General features: G+C 48.9%; 1 protein-coding gene and 1 pseudogene across 20 annotated transcripts in view; one reads left to right on the forward strand and one right to left on the reverse strand.

Moving 5' to 3' along the window:
• GRAMD1B (GRAM domain containing 1B) overlaps positions 1-23,087 on the forward strand; it is a 270,435-nt gene that overhangs the window by 231,550 nt on the left and 15,798 nt on the right. For all 20 annotated transcript variants that reach the window (XM_063608847.1, XM_008973380.5, XM_057299276.2 and 17 more), the window contains 12 exons: positions 3,053-3,137; positions 3,706-3,809; positions 4,912-5,007; positions 9,425-9,505; positions 12,397-12,512; positions 14,293-14,449; positions 15,578-15,767; positions 17,627-17,770; positions 18,763-18,881; positions 19,164-19,306; positions 21,731-21,834; positions 22,425-22,628. In XM_063608847.1, coding sequence (XP_063464917.1) covers positions 3,053-3,137; positions 3,706-3,809; positions 4,912-5,007; positions 9,425-9,505; positions 12,397-12,512; positions 14,293-14,449; positions 15,578-15,767; positions 17,627-17,770; positions 18,763-18,881; positions 19,164-19,306; positions 21,731-21,834; positions 22,425-22,628 — 1,543 coding nt within the window. The remainder of the gene's footprint in view (positions 1-3,052; positions 3,138-3,705; positions 3,810-4,911; positions 5,008-9,424; positions 9,506-12,396; positions 12,513-14,292; positions 14,450-15,577; positions 15,768-17,626; positions 17,771-18,762; positions 18,882-19,163; positions 19,307-21,730; positions 21,835-22,424; positions 22,629-23,087) is intronic.
• On the reverse strand, positions 5,016-8,409 carry LOC100974344 (splicing factor 3A subunit 3-like; annotated as a pseudogene).

Consider the following 23,087-nt stretch of genomic DNA (forward strand, 5'->3'; position numbering starts at 1 on the left):
TGCCATCTGCATCCTCTGGACCCTTGGGGTGACTGTCTGCACTGACCAGGTGGAGGTGCATGACCACACCACCTCTGGGCTACTCTCTGCCCGTGGACCAGCCTAGAAGAAAGCAGAGCCCGCCATGGGAGGCTGGCCGGCCAGCTTGTCCTGAGAACCACGCTGACCACCTCGGCTCACTTGTGAAGCTTCATGCTGGGCATGCAGCTCTAGGAGCAGAAAGGACACCTGTCAGAGTCACACAGGCCCTCTGCTGAGAAACCAGAGGCCACCCATCCACAGTCAAGCCAGGGGAGACCAGTTGTTTTCATCGTGTGGGGACAGTCGGGAGTCAGTGCTCAGGGAGCCGGGCGTCGTTGGGAGGGGCAGCCGTGCTGGGCAATGGAATCACTGACGGAGTCGGGGGTCCTCTGGAGCCTTCTGCTGGAGCAGGAGAGCCAGCTGCTGCAGTGGTACCTGAAGCAGCTTGGCCATGCACCTGCTGCCGCTGAACACCGTTGCTGGCACGGATCTGAGGAAATCCCAGCCGTGAGTGTGTGACCCAGTTTCTCTGAGTCTCTGTGGTAGTTCTGCACCCTTGTTATGCCACTTGGCTCTCCTACCCGAAGGCCCCAGATTTGACAATCTTGGAACCGAAATTATTTGACCATTTTAAATTGAAATAGGTGAGCCAGGCCCCGCCTTTGGGGGTGGAGGAGGGAGAGGGCTGGGGTCTCTGGCTTCGAGAGGCTGCATGGTGGCAGGCCCAGCATGCCCAACTGATGAGCCTGCCATGCACACAACAGCCTTGTGGAATAGGCTTGTGTTGGGAAGCCTGGATAAAGGAGTTTCCAGACTGGCTGACTTAGCAGGCCAGGGCTGGATTCACCCTCCCCTCTCCCTGCCACTGCTACAGCTTTGTTTTAAGGAAAGTAGCGGCCCCCTCGATTTGCCTGCGGGTTGGAGATTGTGGCCAAACGCCCTGTACCTCCACCTCTGTGGATACCTGAGCTATTACTGGATATGTGAGAAGCAAGGGGGAGAAGGCACTAGGACAGGAAATTAGAAATAGGAAGACTTGGGGCTTCAGGGGGTTGGAGGCCTGACATCCGGTTTCACCTGAAGTGTGTTTGGGGTCTCCTGGTTGGCTGCTCCTCAGGCTGACACTGGAACTCTGTAAGTATGAAGACCTAGTAGAGGGCTTGGAAGGCTAGCAGGGGCCGCAAAGCTGGTGAATATCTCATTCTCAAGGGAGTGTGCTCTTTTGGGGAAGCCCTTCTGCTTCCTCTTGGCAGGAGGACCAGGAGCAGTTACCCTCCAGAGGCAGCACAGAGTAGGGGCTCAGACAGCACTGAGTCAGACTGCCTCACTCATATTCCACTCCAAGTTGCTTAACTTCTCTGTTTCTCAATTTCCTCAAGTGCAAAATGGGATAATAAAAATAATCTGGGGTCTGATGCAGTGCCACATGCACATGGCTTATGGCTGTGCTTGGGGTAGGTGAGGATAACGCCATGTTAGCCACATAGCAGCTCTAGAAGGTCAGTTAGGCATAATGAGAACTCGCTGGCGATCAGGTGGTCAAGCTGGGGTTTTCAGTGTGTGGACTCTGTTCTAAGAGGCTCGGGGGCCATCTTGATTCCATATCTCAGTGCCAGTTTGAAACTAATATAGGGGCCAGAGGAATGTTGTTTTCTAAGTTTTTTGTTGTTGTCGTTTTGTTTTGTTTTTGTAGCCATTGGCTACACCCTAGGCTGAGGGTCAGCAGTGCTGTCTCTGTGTAGGTAGTCAGTGCATCACAGGTGGAGTGCGGGTGTCTCCGTTTGGCCATGCGTGGCTCGTCCCAGGTTTTGCACTTGATTTCATCTGTCACCCCCGGTGCTCCTCATTTGTGGGCACGTATTTTCTTTTTAGTTTCTTTTTTATTTTATTTTTTAAATTTAAGATTGTAAGCCCTCAGGTCGGGCGCGGTGGCTCACTCCTGTAATCCCAGCACTCTGGGAGGCCGAGGTGGGTGGATCACTTGAGGTCAGGAGTTTGAGACCAGCCTGGCCAATATGGCGAAACCCCATCTCTAGTCAAAATACAAAAATTAGCAGGGAGAGGTGGCACATACCTGTAGTCCCAGCTACTCGGGAGGCTGAGGCAGGAGAATCGCTTGAACCCGGGAGGTAGAGGTTGCAGTGAGCCGAGATCACACCACTGCACTCCAGCCTGGGTGACAGAGTGAGACTCTGTCTAAACAAACAAACAAACAAGATTGTAAGCCCTCAAAGGGCAGGATTTCTGTGTATTTAGCTGGCTCATGGGATTTCCAAGGAGGATTTGCTAAGGCCGTTTCTGGGTATCATGTTGCTGGGGGGGAAGTGAGCACAGACCAGGGGTCATGAGATCTGACACTGACCAGCTGAGGACCTGGGGCAGGGGACTTCTCTCTGGCCTTGGTCTCTTCCTCGATGCTGTAAGGATTGGGTTAGATAATGTAAGGATGGAGAGGGGAGTTGGATGCCTCTCGTGTGCCCGTTGTGTTTTTTTAATTCTCTATCTCTGCGCTTATTGCAGTACTGGTTTTATGTGATTTCTTAGAAAATCATGTCTTTCCCACACAGCCAAGTGCTCACTGTGATAGTCACGACAACACCTTCTTCTGAGAGGTGCTCTGGGCAACATCATCGGGGGCTGGGCAGCCTTCTTGGGTCCCTGCTTCACTGTCAAGGTGGTGCTGGCAGAAGGCAGAACAGCGGTAGCTGGCATGGTGGATCCCAGGAAGCACCCTGGAGGTGTCCCTCCTTCCTTTCTCTTACGGGATATAACGAGAGCCCCTCCTTGCTGTGTCTGGCATTTCTCATTGGTGGAGGCCCTGGCTGCATAGTGTTTCCCAGCACCAGATTCTCCCCACTGTGTTTCTCCACACCAAGGCCCCGATCCTCAGCCTGGCCTCCTAGGGTCTGTGGGAGGGCAGAGCCTCATCTTTGCTTTTTAAACACACAAGCAAGTGCTCCTCGTCTTGCCCTTCCTTCCTAACCCCACAGAACCGGAGTGCATCCTACTAACCTTGGCCATTGTCACGCAGGTGTTAAGCCCCACCTACAAGCAGAGAAATGAAGACTTCAGAAAGCTCTTTAAGCAGCTTCCAGACACGGAGCGCCTCATTGTTGGTGAGTTGGGTGACCTGGGAGGGGATGGGAAGGAAGTCTGGGGAGCCCCCAGCATAGCACTCAGGGTGCTTCTGTCTAGAGGCCTCAAGCCAACCCAGGTAAGCAAGGGAACAGGGAGAGAGGCTGTCCAGACCCCTGGCCCCAGCTGTCAGGGCTCGAGGCTGAGTATCAGGCTTGTGGCAGCCTCGAGAGCCCAACCTGGAGTGAGTCACTGGCATTTTTATCTCTGCAGGTGGCCCAGTGGCAGAAGGGGTTAGCATAGTTGTGGACTGGGGAGGGAAGTTAGTTGAATTTTGTTGGTCTTTTCCACCTCTTGCTTCCTTGGCCCACTTTGCCATCACATTTATTTATCTGCCTCTAGGCAGTTGCACATCACACCACCTTTATGCTCCTCATCATGAGATGGTAGGGACTTCCTTGGCTGCTAGTTCAAGTGTCTGGCACCCCTTGTCTGTGGTGGGCATTGGGCTCCCCCAGTGCTGGTGGGAGGGATGACATGCCTACTCTGCAGTGGTTTGCCGAAAATGCTTCCTGCCTCTGAGCTACCCTACCTCCGCTCCTACCACAGATTACTCATGTGCACTCCAAAGAGACATTCTCCTTCAGGGCCGACTCTACCTCTCTGAAAATTGGATCTGCTTCTACAGCAACATCTTCCGCTGGGAAACTCTGGTAAAGACCTGGGCATGCTCCCTTGGGCTGTCTCCTTGGCTATGGCTGAGCAAGCTGCCCTCACTTTCTTCCTTTTGCTGACTTCATGCTCTTCCCAAGCCTTTGCGTAATTAACAAAAGCATGCCTGAGTCTTGAAAGATATTCAATTCTAAGTCCCAATAATAAGGTCTCCTCTGCCATGTCTTCCCGTCCCTCCCTCCCCTTTGGGTGTGGAAGAGAGGACTGGGAACATTTGCTTTTGTCAAATGCAGGCAAATATTTGGCATGAGAGACTGCAGGAGGAGGCATAGTCAAGTAGAAAGGGCTTTGGCCTTGGGACTATAAAGAACCGGCTTGCACAATTTCTGGGTTCTGTAACTAATCAGCGGTGTGATTTTAGGCTAGTCCTTTCTTTGCCTCTATTTCCTCATCTCGTATACTAAGGAAGAGAAAGATAACTAGATGATTTTTTTTTTTTTTAAACAGAGTTTCACTCTTGTTGCCCAGGCTGGAGTACAATGGCAGAATCTTGGCTCCCTGCAACCTCCGCCCCTGCCCCCAGCCCCTGGGTTCAAGCGATTCTCCTGCCTCAGCCTCCCGAGTAGCTGGGATTACAGGCATGCGCCACCACGCCCGCTAATTTTGTATTTTTTAAGTAGAGACGGGGTTTCTCCATGTTGGTCAGGCTGGTCTTGAACTGCCGACCTCAGGTGATCCGCCCGCCTCCGCCTCCCAAAGTGCTGTGATTACAGATGTGAGCCCTGTGCCCGGCCTAACTAGATGATTTATATGGCCACATCCTGCACCAATATTCTGTGTTTCTGTAAGTGGCAAATAATGGCAGGACCTCTGCACGTTTAGCAGACTGTGTAGAAATTAGAAAGCTCTTTGCCCAAGAATCAAGATACTCATGGCTGTAGACAAGGCTCAGTCCCCACTTTGCTGTCTGCCCACTGTGAAATAAAGGGGTAAACCAGATGATCACCAATGCGGCCTCTTCCAGGGTTATAAATATGTGATCTGATTGCCTCTGTCTACACTGGCGCCCCCTGAACACTGTTTACCTGACTTACTAATGCCCCACTTTGCTTGTTGCCCATTCTCTGTCCTCTTGGATGCCAGCTGACAGTCCGTTTGAAAGACATCTGTTCCATGACTAAAGAAAAAACAGCTCGCCTCATTCCCAATGCCATCCAAGTTTGCACTGATTCAGAAAAGGTAAGTGGAGTCTAACTCTGGCCTTTCTAATCCTCCCTTACTCCTCCTACTCTTGTATTTCTGCCCTTTCTTGAATCGCATGAATGTGGAAGCCAATAGGATTGGGATGAGAGGCGCTAAGGGCGATGCAGATTCCAGGAAGCACCTCCTGGGTGGACAGGCTGGGGGAGGCTGAGCAGCGGGAGGATAGAGTGGCCAAACATTGGACCTGGAGCCAGAATACCTGAATTTGAGTCCATCGACAGTAAGCGTGTTAGGTAATATCTCTAAGCCTAAGTTTTTTCACCTGCAAAATGGAGCCAGCAATACCTATTTAACACAGTCTTGAAATAATATCACATATATGAAAACATATATGAAAATTGTAAAGCAGTATACAAATGTTAAGAAGTCATCATTATGTATCAGCTTAGCTGATTATCTCTCGAGAGGATGGGGAGTCTGATAGAAAATGGATTGTCCTTATCAGTATGGGGAGAATATGTCGGATAAAATTCAGGACAGAACAAACTTTTCACTAGAGCCCGAAGATGAAGAGGTTCAAGGCTAGGGGTAGACTGGGTTTCTGCTGAAGGCCAAGTTTACAGTTCCCTTGGACTCAGGCAGTTCAGTGGCAAGAACCAGGAGGCTTTGGGGTCAGATAGTGTTTGGTTTGACCTATATTTGTTGTTGTTGTTGTTGTTTGCTTTTGTTTTTATTTTAAGTAGATTATTAAAAAACAATTGAAGGCCTGAGTGTTGAGAGGCAAATGGGGCCTCTTGGGGATCCTGTCCTGCAGCAGGCCTGACTTTCAGATGACTGCTTCTAAGGCAGATCAGTGCCTTCCTGGGCTGCCCTAGTTCTTTCCATTTCAGACACTAGATTTGGATCCTGGGGCAGCTGCTCAACTCTACCCAACTCTACCATGGCTACCTGGGCTTGGAGAACATGTGAATATTAGCTACTTTTACAGTCATAGGGATCTTGTAGAAGAAACAGGTAGACAGACCCATCAAAGTCTCTCATTCTGACCTAGCAAGCAGGTGAAGTGACTGCTGGTCCTAGTTCCATTGTATGTTGGGCTGCAGGCCAATTCCAAGGAGTCCAACTCCTTTTTTTTTTTTTTTTGAAATGGGGCCTCACTATATCTCCTAGGCTGGTCTCAAACTCCTAGGCTCAAAGGATCCTCTAGCCTCAGCCTCCTTAGTAGCTGGGACTACAGTGCATGCCACCATGCCTTTTTTTTTTTTTTTTTTTTAAGAGACAGGCTCTCACTATGTTACCTAGGCTGGTTCTCAAGCAACCCTCCTGCCTCAGCCTCCCAAGTAGCTGGGACTATAGGCACAAGCCACTGCACCCAGCTCCAACTCCTTTCTTTATGGAACTATAAAGGCAAACCTTGGTGCCACACTTAGTCCTTAGTAGCAGCCCTGGCTCGTCCTCCTAGTCTTTCCCTAGTATTTGCATCAATGGCTAACTAAGCTGATGGCAGACCTCATCCTGGGGTAATACTCATTCAGGGAAGTAGCAACAAAGGAGGGTGGGGAAAGAGCTCAGGTCAGATTTACCTGCCATGATGTGTAGCATAACAGGTGCCCATTAAATCTCAGCTACTTCTGAAGTTGGTGAGAAAGAGGTATGGAGGCATTAAGACCCGACGCACTGAGTTAGTCCATAACCCTGGGCTTCAGAACAAGGTCTGGTTTTATTTTCTTGCAGAATCTTTTTAAATATAAAACATAAAACACATCTCAAACCTGCATTCTGCCAGCCTGCCTTGTTTCTACAAGTTGCATGCTAGACCATGAAACTACGTAGCAAAAGGTCTCTAAGAGGATTTGGTTGGGAGAAATAGAACAAGCAGATCTCAGGGAAGCCTGGGCTAGCCCCAAAGCTGAGCTACATCCCTGAGCACTAGAGCAGTCCTTGTCTTTTCAGATCCTCATATGTCTTCTTATTCACAGCATTCCCACTTGAGTCTTCATATTCTTCCTCAGTGTCAGGCTGCCATCATTCTGAAGCCTTCTGCAATTTCAGTTTGGCCCACAAGGAGACAGCATCTTCAATCTGTGTCACATTAGCAAAGTGAGCAGTGTTTGGGATGCCCAAACACCTCATGCCATGCCATGAGCATGACGCCATTCAGCAAAGTGCCGCTGGAAGGCTTTGGGTCCTCGGTAGGTGTAGTTTCCACAGATCTCACAGTTGTAGTTGATATTTAGGCCATGAAGCTTATACAGCCAGTAGGGAATGGGTTTGCCAAGTGGCCAAGTGGCAGGTTTTTGGGGTTGTAAATGATCTCGTTCTCTTCATCTTCACTCTAACTCTCACTGATTTGCTCTTTTTCGTCTTCCTCTCGCTCTTCTCCTGTCCTTGCTTGCTCGCGTTGTACATTTTCATGAGTGAGATGTCGCTGTTCTCCGAGAATCTCTACGTATTCATAGATTTGGGCTTCTAGAAAAGCAGTATCTTTGTTCCTCTCAGTGTCTTACTTGGTGCCCTTTGACTTGGGATTTTTGGCAAACAAAGAGGTATCAAGTGACTCTAGGGACTTTCCTTTGGTGCTGAATAGTCTCTGGGCTCGGTCTTCTGGGATCCTGCCACATTTCAGTCCTAAAGCTAAGAGAGCGGATTTCAATCTGTCCAAACCCAGAGAGGTCAACTCCTCCCAGGAGGAGAATGCAGAGAGGTCAAGATGGGCTCCAGCCTGCGTCAGAGCACTGCTTATCTCTTTCGGCCATCCAGGAAAGATCCCATTCTCCCATTTCTTCTCAAATTCAGCCTGAATCTTCCCGGAAAGTTCATTCTGATCTTGGAGAGGCTTCACTCTATCTATGTAATCCTGAAGGTACTCAAGCAGCATCTCTAGGTATCTCTTATGCTCTGCATTCCTCCTGTCTTTAGGAATGTCAAATAATTAGTCTAAGATGGACAGGTATGTGATATAATCCAGCTTCTCAGATGCCTTCAGGTTAATGTACTTGAGGCAACAGTCATGGAGATCGAGGTAACGACCATATCCCTCTTCATCTGTGAACTCCACCGAGTTTTGTGCCTCTTCACTTGGATTGTCTGAGCCTTCAGGAGCTCCTCAAATTCCACTGACATTGGCACACAGATCTCATTTGGGTGCTTCCGGTGGAATTCCTTTATTTGCTTGAGTCTGTTACAGAAATCAGAAAATTCATTGGGTCCTGAAATGGCACCGAGCTCCTCCTTTCGTAATCCATCCTTATGATCATACAAATCCCTTGGGTTCCCACTGACCTCCATATACCTATCTTGCGTGGCCCGAGTGCAGTGATCAGAATTGATCTGGTCCCAGAGCATGGACTTTTTAGTGAGCATCTCTTTGGCCATGACATCCATGAGCCATTCCTTCTCCTCATGATAGCACCGCTGCTGCTCCAGCATTGTCTCCATCTTCCCTTCACCACGGCCTCTTGTTGTTGCTGTTTTTTGAGGTGCAGTCTCGCTCTGTCACCCAGGCTGGAGTGCAGTAGCACTATCTTGGCTCACTACAACCTCTGCCTTCTGGGTTCAGGTGATTCTTGTGCCTCAGCCTCCTGAATAGCTGGGATTACAGGCGCTCACCACCACGCCTGGCTAATTTTTGTATTTTTAGTAGAGGCAGGGTTTCGCCATGTTGGCCAGGCTGATCTCGAACTCCTGACCTCAGGTGATCCACCCACCTCGGCCTCCCAAAGTGCTGGGATTACAGGCGTAAGCCATGGCGCCCTGCCTGGTTTGACCTATATTTTGGACACTAACCAGCTTCTTGATTATACAAGTTGCCTAACCTCAACAGCCTGTTACCCTTTATTAGTTGTCAGCTTTGTTTATTATCTAAGGCTTTTTGTGTGGTTTAAGTGAAATAGCATTTGTGGACCACCTTGTGGTTGATCAGTAAAATCTTCATTACTTTCTTTCTGTCTGTTTAATGGGTAAACTCCACAAGAGCGGGATCTCTTTCTGTGTTGTTTCTTGTCCCTCACACATGTAGATTAGTGCCTAATACATACTAATACTCAAATATTTGTTGAATGAATGAAATAGGTCGGCAGATTAGTAGATTGTGGGTTTGTCTTGTCCTTCCATTTAGGCTAGTTCATAGCTCACCCCTTACCCAGTTCCAGTAGGTGGGTGAGGAACATTTCTTATGGAGATGAGAATTTCAAAACAGGGAGAAAAGCACCGAGGAAAGTGTGGGTAAGAGTGGAAGGACTTGGTCACACTGGGAACTTAACAGTATCAGGTACCCAGGCCTCTGGTGTGCTGACCCCATCACTAAAGCGGATGTACGTGATCACAGGTAACTGAGAGTCATTAGTGTTTGAGGATGAAGTCAGTATCTTTTCTTAAAGGATGGAGGACCATGTCCCTCTTAATTATATTGTAACTCAACAGATATTTATTGTTATTTTCTTTTCCAATCTAGCACTTCTTCACTTCGTTTGGGGCCCGGGATAGGACATATATGATGATGTTCCGGCTCTGGCAGAATGCTCTCCTTGAAAAGGTAAGTACGGCCGAGTTTGCTTTTACTGTGGGACTGGCTATCTCTAGAGAAGCCTTTGTCTCCTCAGGGTTCTGGGAATCCCCCACTGATAGTATTCTCCCACTGATGGTATTGGCCTGAGTCCTGAAAGTAGCATATAATCTCCCACGAATGGCCTCAACACCCCCAGGAGTAAGGCACTCATTGTCTTCAGGGGCTTCAGTTCCACTGCTTTGAAATGTCTCAGGATTTTCTCTAATCAGTTATGGTAATGCATGCAGCCCTGAAGAAAGAAGTCCTTAAATTCACAGACCCCCAGAAATAGGAGGCACAGCAGGATGAGGGCCACCAGGGAAGCACCAGGGTCAGTCAGGAGATAGAAAGGGAAAGGGGAAGAAGTGGGCAGAGCCTTTATTGTAGTTTTTGCAGGAAGGAGTAGGAGAGGCAGGGCAAGCAGGCCGAGCAGGTCTAGGATTGGCTAGTTTGAATAATTTTGGCAGGCTGCAGGTGTAGGGACTGTCTTAAGTTGCCTGGAAGCTTGGAAGCTATAATAGAGAATGGGGAGGGTGGGAATATGAGCCTTGGATGGGCTGGCTACTATGAAAGGCCCACTCCTGGATGAGTTATTTCCTCTCTCTAGGAATTAGCCAACCCTGATGGGTCCCTCCCCAGTCAGCAAGGCCCCAGATGCCACAACTTAAAGTACAGAAAATGTAGTTAACACAGCCACCACGAATTGACTTGTTGAGTGTTTAAATGAAACTACGAAGAGACACAGATGAAGGCACCCCTTCATGCAGTGAGCTGTGATTGGGCCACTGCATTCCAGCCTGGATGACAGAGCAAGACCCTGTTTCAATTAAAAAAAAAAAAAAGTTCCCACTCAGATGCAGTTGGATGTTGAGAAACTGTCTCCAAGCCAGAGAAAGAGATGTAGGAGAAAACGCACCGACACACACACATAATGTTTCCCCCAGGATTAATTTGTATGTGTGTGTGTGTGTGTGTGTGTGTACGATTGACATGTGCGTATTTAAATATGTACATATATTGGCCTTGACTCTAGCCCAAGCAAATGGCTGCATAAGAAAATTGAGTGGATTTATTATTTAGAGTTTCTTCTGTTCTGAGAGTCTGTACCCCTAGTATCACTCCTGATAACTTATGTGAGCTGTGGTCCTCTGCCTTCACTCGCCATCAGTAATAGTAAAATGATTATGTGTTTTAGTCTCCACTGGCAGGTTTGAGTTTTCAGTTCACAGCTGCTGTCATTTTGAAATAAGACACGGGGTCATTCATATGCTTCGCAAATGCCCTCACAAATAATTGTAAGAATTGGGCCTGCCAAGGAGAGTCTGCTAACTGTGCTTGTCCTGATCGTGGTTGGCCAAGCCAAGCCAGGTGGCGCTGGTCAGGGAAGGCTGCAGAGAGCAAGCAAAGGGTGGAGCAGGGCAGTATATGGTTTGGCAGGGAGGCGGATGTGTCCCAGGCAGGGTGAATGTTGTCCCAGGCAGGGTGGATGTTGCACATAAAGGCCAGAGATAGGAGGGGGAGATCCAGGAGAGAAGGAGGTGATACTTCCCTCAGGCACTATGAGGGCCAGCATAGAGAGCTGCGGCCCCCAACTCCGCCGGCCTAGAGTCAGGGCCCCAAATCTGCCATTCCAGGCACTTCTCCTTAGTCAGAAAGCTGGAATCCTAGCTCATTGTACTCTGCCAGCTGCCTGCTTCTTAAACCATACCTGAAACCATGGGCTTGGGAGCTCTCAAATTATTATTATTATTATTATTATTATTATTATTATTATTATTATTTTTACTCCCAATGGAATATTGTTCAATTTTTATTTTTTTAATTTTTTTAATTTTTTTTATTATACTTTAAGTTTTAGGGTACATGTGCACAACGTGCAGGTTAGTTCTATATGTATGCATGTGCCATGTTGGTGTGCTGCACCCAAATTCTTTAGGAAGTCTATTGGTGCAAACGTTTTTGAAATGGGATTTTTTTTTTAAAGATAATGATTGCTTCTGTTTTTCTTCATGCCCTTGCCCTCTTTTCCACACACTTATCCCTGCCACCTTCTCCCCTTCCTCCCAGTCTGAGACTCATTCATGGTCTCTGCCTCTGATCTTAGTTCTTTGACATCCCTTTGCCTCTCTCTGGAGACTCTGAACCCAATGAGAACAAACTTTTCTTAGAACAGTGTTTTTTTGGGAGGACACATAGGCACCCGGTGAAATAAGAAAACACTGGAACTAATGCATAGAACTGCAGGCAAACAGATTCCACCTCAGGTTGGGTAGTCATGCGCTTAGGTGAGATGACCTGTAAGGTTCCTAAAACTGTGGGAACGTAAGACTCTACCCATAGGAACTGTCCAGCTATGGAATGCGCCACCTTTGAGGTCGAACCTCATTCTTGGAAGTGATCCAGTAGGGTCTGTAAGGCCACAGTTAATACAAGAGGAGATTTCTGTGCAGTGTGGTGGGGCACCGGGTCAGGGGACCTCTGGGCATTCATTCAGAGTGCTAATCAGAAGCTCTGGGATCCCCTTGGCCCCAGAGTCACATGGGTTTATGCCACTCAGTGCTGGACCTTTTCCATAAGAGCAAAAGGTGAGACAGTTACCATCCTCTGGGAGCCAGTTGGTCACGTTCTACAAACCTCTGTTGAGGGATCGGGCACTGAAAGGCCAGTTCCTGGCTTTGTTAAAGTCCACATTCCTAGGCAGAAGACTGGTGTCCTGCTGAGACCCCCAAGGCAGATGGGGGTGGTGGCTCGCCTCTCGTTCAGCTAAGGAGAGAGGAGTTTCTCCTCTTCTCCGGGGGAACCAGCCCGGCTCAGTGCCTCTGTGCAGAGTCGGGGGACCTGAGGGAGCAAGGCTCAGTCGTTCCTTTTCTCCCCTGAAGCCTCTGTGTCCCAAGGAGCTCTGGCACTTTGTTCACCAGTGCTATGGGAACGAATTGGGCCTGACCAGTGATGACGAGGACTACGTGCCCCCTGACGACGACTTCAACACAATGGGGTGAGTGAGGCCAACGGCGGCTGCCCAGAGGCAGCCATGCGAGTGCCTGCAGGAAGAACCTGCCAGGCAGAGGGAACAGCACACATGCCTGTGCAGCCATGGAATGAACTGTGGAATGAAGGAGGGAAAGTGGTCACAGGTGAGGTCAGGGAGCTCGAGGGGGCAGAGCCTAAGGGCCTGGCCAACTTTATGGTTGGCTTTTACTGAGAGTGGGATGGGAAAGTTTGGCAAAGATAATTGCTAAGGTCTGATTTAACATTTCAGCAGGATCACTCTGGTCTCTGCACTGAAAATACATTAAAGGGGAACCAGGGCAGAGGCAGGGAAACCCGTTAAGAGGCTGGTGAGTAATTTAGATAGTTAGATGAGGGATGGTGGTGGTTTGGAGAAGTGGCAATAAGTGTTTAGTTCCTGAATAGATTTTGAAGGATATGTTGATGGAACAGAAAGGAACCAAAGGTGGCTTTCAGATTTTTTTGGTTTTACTGCCCAGAAGGATGGCATTGTTCCAAACGGAGATGGACAGTACTGTAGGCAAAGCAGGTTTCAGGGTAAAGATCAGGAGGGTAGTTTTAGGCAAGTCGAAATTGAGATGCCTGTTAGCCAAATGGAGATGTCAAGTGGGCATTTAGATATGGACTGTGGAGTTCACAGGGAAGCCTGGGCTGAGGCCATAAACACAGCAATTATTAGTGGACAGTCATGAGACTAGCTGAAATTTCAAGTGACTCGGTGAACCTAAAAAGAAGTTCAAGGACTGCCTGGGAGCACTCAGTGAGGGAAAGAAGCAGCTGAAGAGAGCTTGAAAGCACATGCAGTGAGGGAGGAAGGCCCTAGGAAGGTTTCCTATCCTGGCAGCCACGGGAAGGAAGTGAAGCAGAAGGTATTGTCACTGTATCACATGCTGTCGATAGGTTAAGGAAGATGGGAAGATGTGCCTGTAGACTGGCACAAAGCATGCTTGAGGGTGGAAGGGTAGCTAGCTGCAGGCTTGGTGGTCGTGCAAGAGGCATACAGGGAAAAAAGCAAGAAAAGAACATTGAATGTCTGTTGTGCTTAGGTCTGGGCTCAGTCGAAATAATAGTGTTGTCGCTTAACCTCTATGAATACCCATTTGGTTATCTCCAAAATGCACATAAGGATTTCTGGAGAGTTGTCAAGCATCTGGATTTGTTAAGTACAGGTCAGGTGATGGTGATGATGATAGGGTGATGAGTGCTCCCTTAGAGGAGGCTACAGCGGCATCCCTGAAGTGTTCCTCGACGAGCACCCACCTTCATCTCAAGGAGGTTTTCTTTCTAGGTGTATAATGCAGGGAAGTTTTCTAGTTATCATCAAGAATTTGGGCAATGCCACTTAAGGAGCGCTCATGTCCAGAGTCCTGTCTTAGTCACTGTTTGGGAAATGAAATGCATGCTCAGAACCCAGATATTTGATTCAGAGGCTTCAAATAGGATGGGCACCCATGGAAAAAAAATAGCTTAAGACAAATAATCCTTTCATTTAGGTAGGGATAACTCTAAGGAGGCTGCCTAGGAAAGGTGAGTTTGCAGCCAGGAATTTTACATGGGGGGCAGGGAGGGGTGGGGTGGGATATGAAGGAGATTTCAGAAGAGCAATGGGGTAGGCAGGGGATTTTTGGTTAGAGGAAGATCATATGCAAAGCAAAGAAGCAGGAAATCTCATAGATTTGGATGGATAGAAAGGTCTGAGATTCTTAGAATAGTTGGCCATCTTGAACCACTGAGGGTAATGTGGACTCACTGGTGTCTCCTCTCAGATACTGTGAAGAGATCCCTGTGGAAGAGAATGAAGTGAATGACAGCTCATCCAAGAGCAGCATAGAGACCAAGCCAGATGCCAGTCCACAGCTGCCCAAGAAATCCATCACCAACAGCACACTAACATCCACAGGGAGCAGTGAGGCCCCCATCTCGGTATGGGCAGTCAGCCTTTGACTTCTACCCCCAGTCCTGTGGCCAGCGTTTCCTAGCATAGTTCACTGGGAACCCAATCTGGGGAGCAGGTAGAGAGGAGATTGGTTACATTGTGGTCAGTTTCTTCAAGGAGGCCTTCTGGAGCAGATGGGCTCTCCGTATTCTAGTGGCATAGCCCGGGGTCCAGAGCTGGGGCTAGGTGCCTGGGGTACAAGACTGGGTTTGACTTCTGAGCAGATGAAAACCATTTCAAGCCCACTGTGCTGGGCTGCTGCTGATCAGCCCTTCTGGTAGAGAACAATTCCAGGTATTTTTTCACTGCCTTGATCTGACGTCAAAGTCATGCATGAATATAGAACTATAGAACAATTAATTGTTTATCCACTCATTTGGTTGATATTTATTGAGTATACGTATTGTGGCTTATTTCTCCACTGTGGTAGACTTTATGGAAGCCATAAAAATGTGTAACAGAATCTCTGTCCTCTGGGAATCTGTTAATAGAGGAGGTAGAACCTTGATGAGGAAAGAGGGTCAGGGCATGTGCTGGCAGGCAGAAGAACAGGTAGGGTTCTTCAGGAAAGGACTCCCTCAAAGAGCCTTGTATTTCAGTAGGCTATGGATCAGACCACCTGCCTTCAGAATGAAAACATTATTCATTGGATACCTGGTCTTTATTTTCCATCTCTGAGGTTATCTTTAAAATGTAAAGAGTTGTATCGATTCCCTTCCAGGGCTAATGAGAGAATGAGTTTTGAAAAATGCTTATGAAGCCTTTCGAGCTTCTTAGGATAAACAGGTACTACCTGGAGGCAGGCTGACCTTGTTGCAGGATGGTGCAGGTGCCGCTCCAGGAAAGGGCCTGGGCCTGTGGGGACCAGCTCTGTGCATTTGGGGAGCTTGTTGTGCTGTTGGAATGGTGAGCGTGAGAAGTGCAGTAGTCCTTGTACTGTTTGCCCATCCTCTGTGGCAGCTCTGGGGAAGGGCTTTGGAGCCTGACTCTGACTTCGCTCCTGAGCAGCTGAGCTGGGAGTATGAGAGCTGCCAAGGCCGCATCCCTAATCTCCCTTTGGAGAGTAGATCCAGACCAGGTTTCCCTGGTGGGTGACTCCTCTGTCTTGGCTCCAGTTTGATGGGCTGCCCCTGGAGGAGGAGGCGCTGGAGGGAGACGGGTCCCTGGAGAAGGAGCTCGCCATTGACAACATCATGGGGGAGAAGATTGAGATGATCGCTCCTGTGAACTCCCCTTCACTGGACTTCAATGACAATGAGGACATCCCCACTGAGCTCAGTGACTCTTCCGACACACACGATGAAGGTGGGCATTTGAAAATGGGTCTGGAGTGGCCCTTGCTCTGTTTTGAAGGCTAAAAGGAGATCTCTATGTGGGGACTGTAGTTAGTCTCTAGGTTCCTGGTGGAGAGATGGGAGCAGAGCTTCCTTAACAAAAGGTACCTGTTATTAGTTTACATCCCTGTTTTCAGTCATTTGCTGTAGGAGCCTCCCATAGATAATGCTTTGTTCTGTCATTTAGTCTTGTCACTAAATGTTCCCCCTATTGACATTGGCTTGCCTTGCGACCCTGACCCTCACAGACATGCAAGTCTAGGCAATGTTTATAAGCCACAAGGAAGGTGCCAGTCAGCTGCTCCCTGGAAATAATTAGATTTTAACAGAAACATCCTCAAGATAGCTGCGAAACTTGTTAATGCAATTTTTGCTGCATGGGGTATTTAGGCCCAGCTAGAAGAAAAGGTGTTGCTGGGTCAAATAGGGTTTGGAGACTCCCTTGTTTCTCTAATTTTTGTAAGCAGGTAGCTTCTAACTTCATGCCTGCATAGGATTAGCTTCTAGAACCTCCCTTGGGAACATGCTGCTGCTTACCTTCCATGGAGAGAAGCCAAATTCTCAGCATTCATGAAATCAATTGATGGATTTCCTCCATTGAGTGAGTGGTCTGTTATGACTGGTGAGCATATGAGCACGGTGCTCACTTGTGGATCTGTGGACACCTCTCCCAGGGGCCACCTGCAGTGGTTTTCTAACTTTTGGTTGGTTTACCCACCCCCATCTAGAGTCCAGGGTTGGCACAAGTGACTGCATGGGTTAGATACTGCCTAACTCCAGGGTGCCTTTCACATAAACTAAGGTGTGAATACCCGCTGCGCTGCGCTTGTGCAGTACCCATCTGTGCAGTCCTAGGACTTGACCCTACAGGGTACTTCAGAGTTCTCTGGTTTCCTCAGGGTCCTAGGGGTGCCAGAAATGGCAGCCTCCTCCTGAGATCACATACCCACCTATGCAGGTGCAGTAATTAGGGACTGAGGGGTGCCAAGGGCTCGGGGGGGAGCACTGAGGCTTTAGCAGCTCTCCTGTATCCTCATTTGCATCCTCCTGTAGCAGCTGGAAAATTCAGATTACAGGTGAAATTCCCTGGCTGGCAATCTTCTGTATATGGACACAGTGATGTGCCAGAAGGGCTCTGCATCCCTGAGACTGAAGGAAGCTCCACTTTTGGAGCCCTCCCACACCTTGCTCTGTGTGCCTCTCATTCTGATTTGAATTCTTATTTTGCTATATGATGAAGCTGTAATCCTAAGTTTAAAAAGGGGAGTAGGTATTGACATCATGGTAGAAATAGGCTGTCTTATGGAACTGTAGTTAGGGATCACAGCCTATTGGACCAGCCCCAGCCTTAGCAGCAGTTCTGTACACTGATTCTTCCAGATTAGTCTACGTTCCCTCGAACAGACCTATACCATGGGTTACAACTACAATTTGTTGTCGATTAGAGTTAACTTACAGACTCTCAAAACCCCATTCTTTGGGTTTAGGCAACTTCCAGAAGTAGTCATTTATTTGAATTTTAGTCTAAGATCAACTGAATTAGGGAGGTTTGAAAGTGTAAAAGCAAATCGTACATTCCCAAACACTTTGTAAAGAAGGAATGGGTAGTGTCAACTAAAGGAAATGGTGTGCATCCCAGCAAAAGAAAGAGACCGAAAGCAAAGTCATAAACCGTGCCCACGAGCTCAGCTGTCCTGCTCCATGGCCTCTCCATACCCTTGGTGACTGTGCTCATATTAGCCAGAGACCTAAGTGCTCTTGGAGGATGTCCCTGGGGCCCCCTCCCCCTCCGCTGTCACTGTCTACTTCCTGATCCTCTCTTCTGTGCAGGAGAGGTCCAGGCCTTCTATGAGGACCTGAGTGGCCGGCAGTACGTGAATGAAGTCTTCAACTTCAGCGTGGACAAGCTCTATGACCTCCTCTTCACCAACTCGCCCTTCCAGCGGGATTTCATGGAGCAGCGGCGCTTCTCTGGTCCGTTCTGCTGGGACTGTACCCCCCATTCCTCCCTCTTCATCCTCACTTCTTCCCTCTCTACATTTGCTTCCTTCCCTTCCTTATTCTTCTTTCCACACACCCTCCTTCCCTCGGCCACCTCAGGGCCCAGACACCCTCTCTCCAGCCTTCTGTGGTTCGGGAGCTCCCTCAGGCCCTGTTGCCCTCCCTTTTCACCAGCCCTGCAGCTTCACCCTTTCCCACTACACACCAGGCACTCGATGCCGGCCCCTAAGACCTACCCTGTCCCTCCCCTCACAGGGCTCACCATCTAGTGAAGCACAGTGGCTCTCACTCACTGGCAGCACCCACTCTATGCCATGCACGTGACGTTATCTCATTCAGACCTCACAGCTACCCTGTGTGTGGGCACCAATGAGGCTGCTGGAACTCAAACTGTTAGTGCTTGCCTGACCTCATGCAGCTAAGAAGGAGCTAGGCCGGGCCTCACATCTAGGATCTGGGGGTTCATACTTTGACCCTCTGTGCTTCTGCCTCCTCCCCTTCCCCCAAACTCTTCCCACAGCAGGGACCTCTAGGCATCCAGCTGTAACAAAGCATTTGGGCATCAGCGATCCTGTGTGCCAAGAGGAGAGGGCACGCTGAGGGCACGGGGAGGTCATGGCTTAGAGGAGAGGACTTGTTCCCAAGGGACCCTAGGCCCTCGCCACAGTAACACCAGTGTTGCCAGCACCCCCGTAGGTGGCCCCAAGACCTCCTGTCCCAGCCCCAGGAACAATCAGCATTCTGGAGCGTTGTGTAGAATTTTGACAATGCTACAATGAGCCTCTTTCTGCTTCGGCTACTCCTCCTCTTCCCACCCTCCCCCCGGCCCTCGGGCTCCCATTGGCTTCCTTTTGGGGGCCAGGCAGTAGTAAGCACAGTCCAGAAGGTCACTTGGAGGGGAAACTTGGATTGGGGAGAGGGCTCTGCCCTCCCTTCCTCATTCCAGGGCTCTCCTCTACCCTTAGATATCATCTTCCATCCATGGAAAAAGGAGGAGAATGGAAACCAGAGCCGAGTGATTCTTTACACCATCACCCTTACCAACCCTCTGGCTCCCAAAACTGCCACTGTCAGGGAGACACAGGTGAGCAGAGCCGCGGATGCACAGAAGAGCGAGCTGGAAAATCCTGTGTTCTGTCTTGAAGGATTAAGGGCAGATGTCAGGAAGAAGTTTCAGGGCGCAAGTGTCATTTTGCCCCAAAGCGGTGGTGGCGTCTTGCTTGTTTAGATGCTGCTGATTCCAGTGATCCTGGTTCTCCTGTTCAGAAGCCGTCGGGTGGGATGGGCTTGGGGAGGCTGGAGAAGGTGCTTTTCCAAGCTTCTTGCTCCTCTTCCGTTTTGTCCAATGGACCTTTCCTGCCCGCAGACCATGTACAAGGCGAGCCAGGAGAGTGAATGTTACGTGATAGATGCCGAAGTCCTCACCCACGACGTGCCCTACCATGACTACTTCTACACAATCAATCGCTACACGCTCACCCGTGTGGCTCGGAACAAGAGCCGACTCAGGTGTGGTGTGTGGAAGTCCCAGTGCGGTCAGACGGGGGTCCTTACCTTAGAGAACATTCATTTGCTCCTGACGGGGAAGGAGGAGGCGGGGAGTGCTTGGCTGCTGACTCTATTTATTCTACTTTCTCTCCGAAGCCTTATGAGGCTCACCCACCACTCTGTTTGAGTTAATTATTCTCTCCACTCTCTACATCTTGTTAGTAAAACTTGTATAGCTACTACTATTTATTGGTTGTCTGTGGCTTATACAGTATAGTGTAGGCGCTTTACCTACATTCACTGGAGTCTTTAGAATGACTCAAAGAGGTGGATTTATCTTCATTTTTCAGATAAAACTGAGTTTCATATGAGTTCAGGAACTTTGCCAAGAGTCATGTCTTTAGTAAGCACTGAAACCCAGATCTCAGAGTTGTAAACCTGTGCTCTGTCCACCATGCTGCGTGGATTGCCATTAGTGTTAGACAGTGAGCTCCACGAGGACAGGAATTCCATTCCACTTACACTTTATTCCCAGCACCCAGCTGGGCCTGCACGTATCAGAGTCCAGAGAACACTGATTGAGTGAATAATTAGTTCTGGGCACTGTGAAGTGCTTCCAAAGGAAGGAAGACATTTAGACCCTGACATTTTAAGAAACTTGTAGTCTAATTGAAAAGGCAAGACACACACCCATTTGAAAATCATCAGACTGTTTACCTGTACCTTAGACCAAGTTCTTTTGGTTGTAAGGAGCCAAAAATTCACTGATGTAGTTCAAATAAAAGTTTAGTAAAAGGTTGCACAGAGATCTCTTGGGCTTCAAGAAGTGCGCATCAAGAGGGACCTTTGTGCTTCGTGCCTATATTCACACATTTTGGGAGGCTTACGCAGGAGGATTGCTTGAGCCCAGGAGTTCAAGACCAGCCTGGGCAATGTAGTGAGACCCTGTGTCTGCAAAAAAATAAAAGTTCGCCAGGAGTGGTGGCGTGTACTGTAGTCCCAGCTACTCGGGAGGCTGAGGTGGGAGGATTGCTTAAGCCCAGGAGTTCAAGGCTGCAATGAGCTATGATTGCACAACTGCACTCCAGCCTGGGAGACAGAGTAAGACCCTATCTCTTAAAAAAGAGGGCCTGCATCTTTTTCATTCTCTTGGTAATTTTGGGGGGGTTGGGTGTTCTGTGCTTCCTCCTGAACATGTACTCCTCCTTCAGCCTTGCTTCTCTTCCTCCTTCCTTCTTTTATTTCCCTTCCTTCTCTCTCCCTTCTCTTCTTATCCTTTCCTCCACAGTGCCTAGGTTTCTTAATTCCAGGTTCCTCAGAAGATCTTTCAATTGCATCTTTTCTCTGCAGCCATGCAGAGGTAGCTGGGTGACCTTGAAGAGACCATTATAGGAAGGTGCCCATCCATGATGCAGTCAGCGGTTGTTGAGTTGGGGAGTGACGTGTCTCCAAGTACAGGCATTCTCCCATCGGGACATGGGTGGAAGTGGCATCCCTGAGGAGGGGGATGAGGCCGGACTGGCAGCCTTAGTCACAGGGCGGGATGGGGCAGGATGGATTAGCTGGGAGAATCTATTGACAGATGCAGATGAACCTAAGGGGGAGGCAAAGAGCAGGGCTGCTGCACAGGAGAGAAAAGAGCTGATACTGCAGGGGGTATGGACAGAAGTGTGACCAGCGACTAGGAGCAAGAATGCTTGGAAAAGAGCAAGAGCTGGTGAGGTCTGGGGTGCAGTGGAGAGGCAGGAGCCAGGGCTGGCAGCAGATGATACTCTTTTTTTTTTTCTGAGACAGGATCTCACTCTCTTCCCCAGGCTGGAGTGCAGTGGTGTGATCATGGCTCACTGCAGCCTCAACCTCAACCTCAACCTCCCATTAGCTGGGACTACAGACATGACCCTGGCTAATTATTTTTGTTTTTGTAGAGATGGGGGTCTCACTATGTTGCCCAGAGTGACTGATACTTTTAAAGGTTAAAGTGATAAAACCCCAGAACTTGACTTAGACTTAAAAGTCTCTGGAGAAGGAGAGAATGACCCTGATGAAAGGATGAGCCATCTAACTTTATTTCAGTGTCAGTTTCTCAAAAGACTTGAACCTCAGGCAGAGCTTCCCCTTGCCTGGCAGGCAGGCTGCTGGGCCCTATGTGAGACCCCTGAGAGGAGGCAGTGTGCCATCATAAGAGAACTCTGGAGTCAGAACCCTAGTTGTTAGCCTTTGCTCTGCTTAAATATCCTACGGCTCAGTTTTCTTATCTATAAAATGGGGATAAATCCACCAGCTCCACTGACTTCAGAGGGTGAGATGGATGTGGAAGGATCTTTTAACTTATAAAGTTTAGTACAAATGTGAAGCGGATTTGGCCTTAACTCCGAATTTCCCTTTTCCCAGCAGAGGCAGGTCCACCCAGGAAGTGACTGATCTTGTGTCTGGCTTGCTCCTCAGGGTCTCCACAGAGCTGCGCTATCGAAAACAGCCCTGGGGGTTAGTGAAAACATTCATCGAGAAGAACTTCTGGAGTGGGCTGGAGGACTACTTCCGCCATTTAGGTGAGCACTGCAATCCTTGCTGCTAGCTGGGCTGCAGAGATGGTAAACTGCACTGCGGCCGCCCACCATTCAGGGGAATGGTGTTGAGAATAGAGGCAGAGACTGAAAGGTGAAGTAGTTTCATGAGGTACCCACACCTGCTTCAGAAGTGGACACCAAATTTGGCATGTATGTGGACATGTGCATTTTTCTAGACTGTGTCTAGGATGTTTAAGAGATCATTGAGGGATCTATAAAATACCCCTCACCCCAAAAGGGACCACAGACCTAGTGATATAGGTGGCTCTGTGACGAGAAGTATTTGTAAAATGCCTGTGAATGCATCTATTTAAGACGTGTATGCCCCAAATTGTATACATGAGGGTGCAGATATTGGGAACATATGGTTCCTTGCAATGTTGAACAACCCCAGAGGAAGGGTTTGACTGGGGCTGGGTCCCACAAGTACCTCCTGAGGCTCATGGGCATCCCTGAGGATCATCAACCCACCCAACCAACTTCCCAGAATACAGAATAGGAAAATGGTTCTGCAGAGAGTTGCATTGGAGGGCTGAAGGTGGCCTCTCCTGTGGTCCTTTTGTCTCTGATAGAGAGCGAGCTGGCCAAAACGGAGAGCACTTATTTGGCTGAGATGCACAGACAATCTCCCAAAGAGAAGGCCAGCAAGACTACAACGGTGCGGAGGAGGAAGCGTCCCCATGCCCACCTGCGAGTCCCTCACCTGGAAGAGGTGATGAGCCCGGTCACCACGCCCACAGATGAGGATGTGGGCCACAGGATCAAACATGTGGCAGGTGTGTGCCAGGTGGGGACAGGTCGGGTGGACTGAGCTTTGGGCTGGAGCTGCATGCCCACACCAAGGCACACACATGCACACTCATTTTGCACCTTAGCTATAATTTGTATATAATTTGAACATAAGTCACTAAATCTGAGGCTCCCAATGCTCTGTTTCTCTTTGCTCTTTAAGTTCCTCAGCCCCAGCTGAACCCATATGTGTGCTCTAATTAACAAAAGCTGCCTTAGTGTTTATGCTTTCATGTTGCCCTAGTTCCATGGCTACCTGCATAGGCTCAAGTATGAAGCTTCCAAGTTCTTGGGAAATACACTAAGGAGATCCCACAGCTCAGACCACAGAGATTACCTCATTACACAAAGATCAGGGAGTCCAAGACAGTCCCCGTTCACTTCAACCCGCATGGGCCAACCCAGGCTTGCCCTCTCAGGCCGTGGACTCCCTTAATATTTCTTCC

This window comes from Pan paniscus, chromosome 9 (assembly GCF_029289425.2).
Source record: "Pan paniscus chromosome 9, NHGRI_mPanPan1-v2.0_pri, whole genome shotgun sequence".
Taxonomy (NCBI): Eukaryota; Metazoa; Chordata; class Mammalia; order Primates; family Hominidae; genus Pan; species Pan paniscus.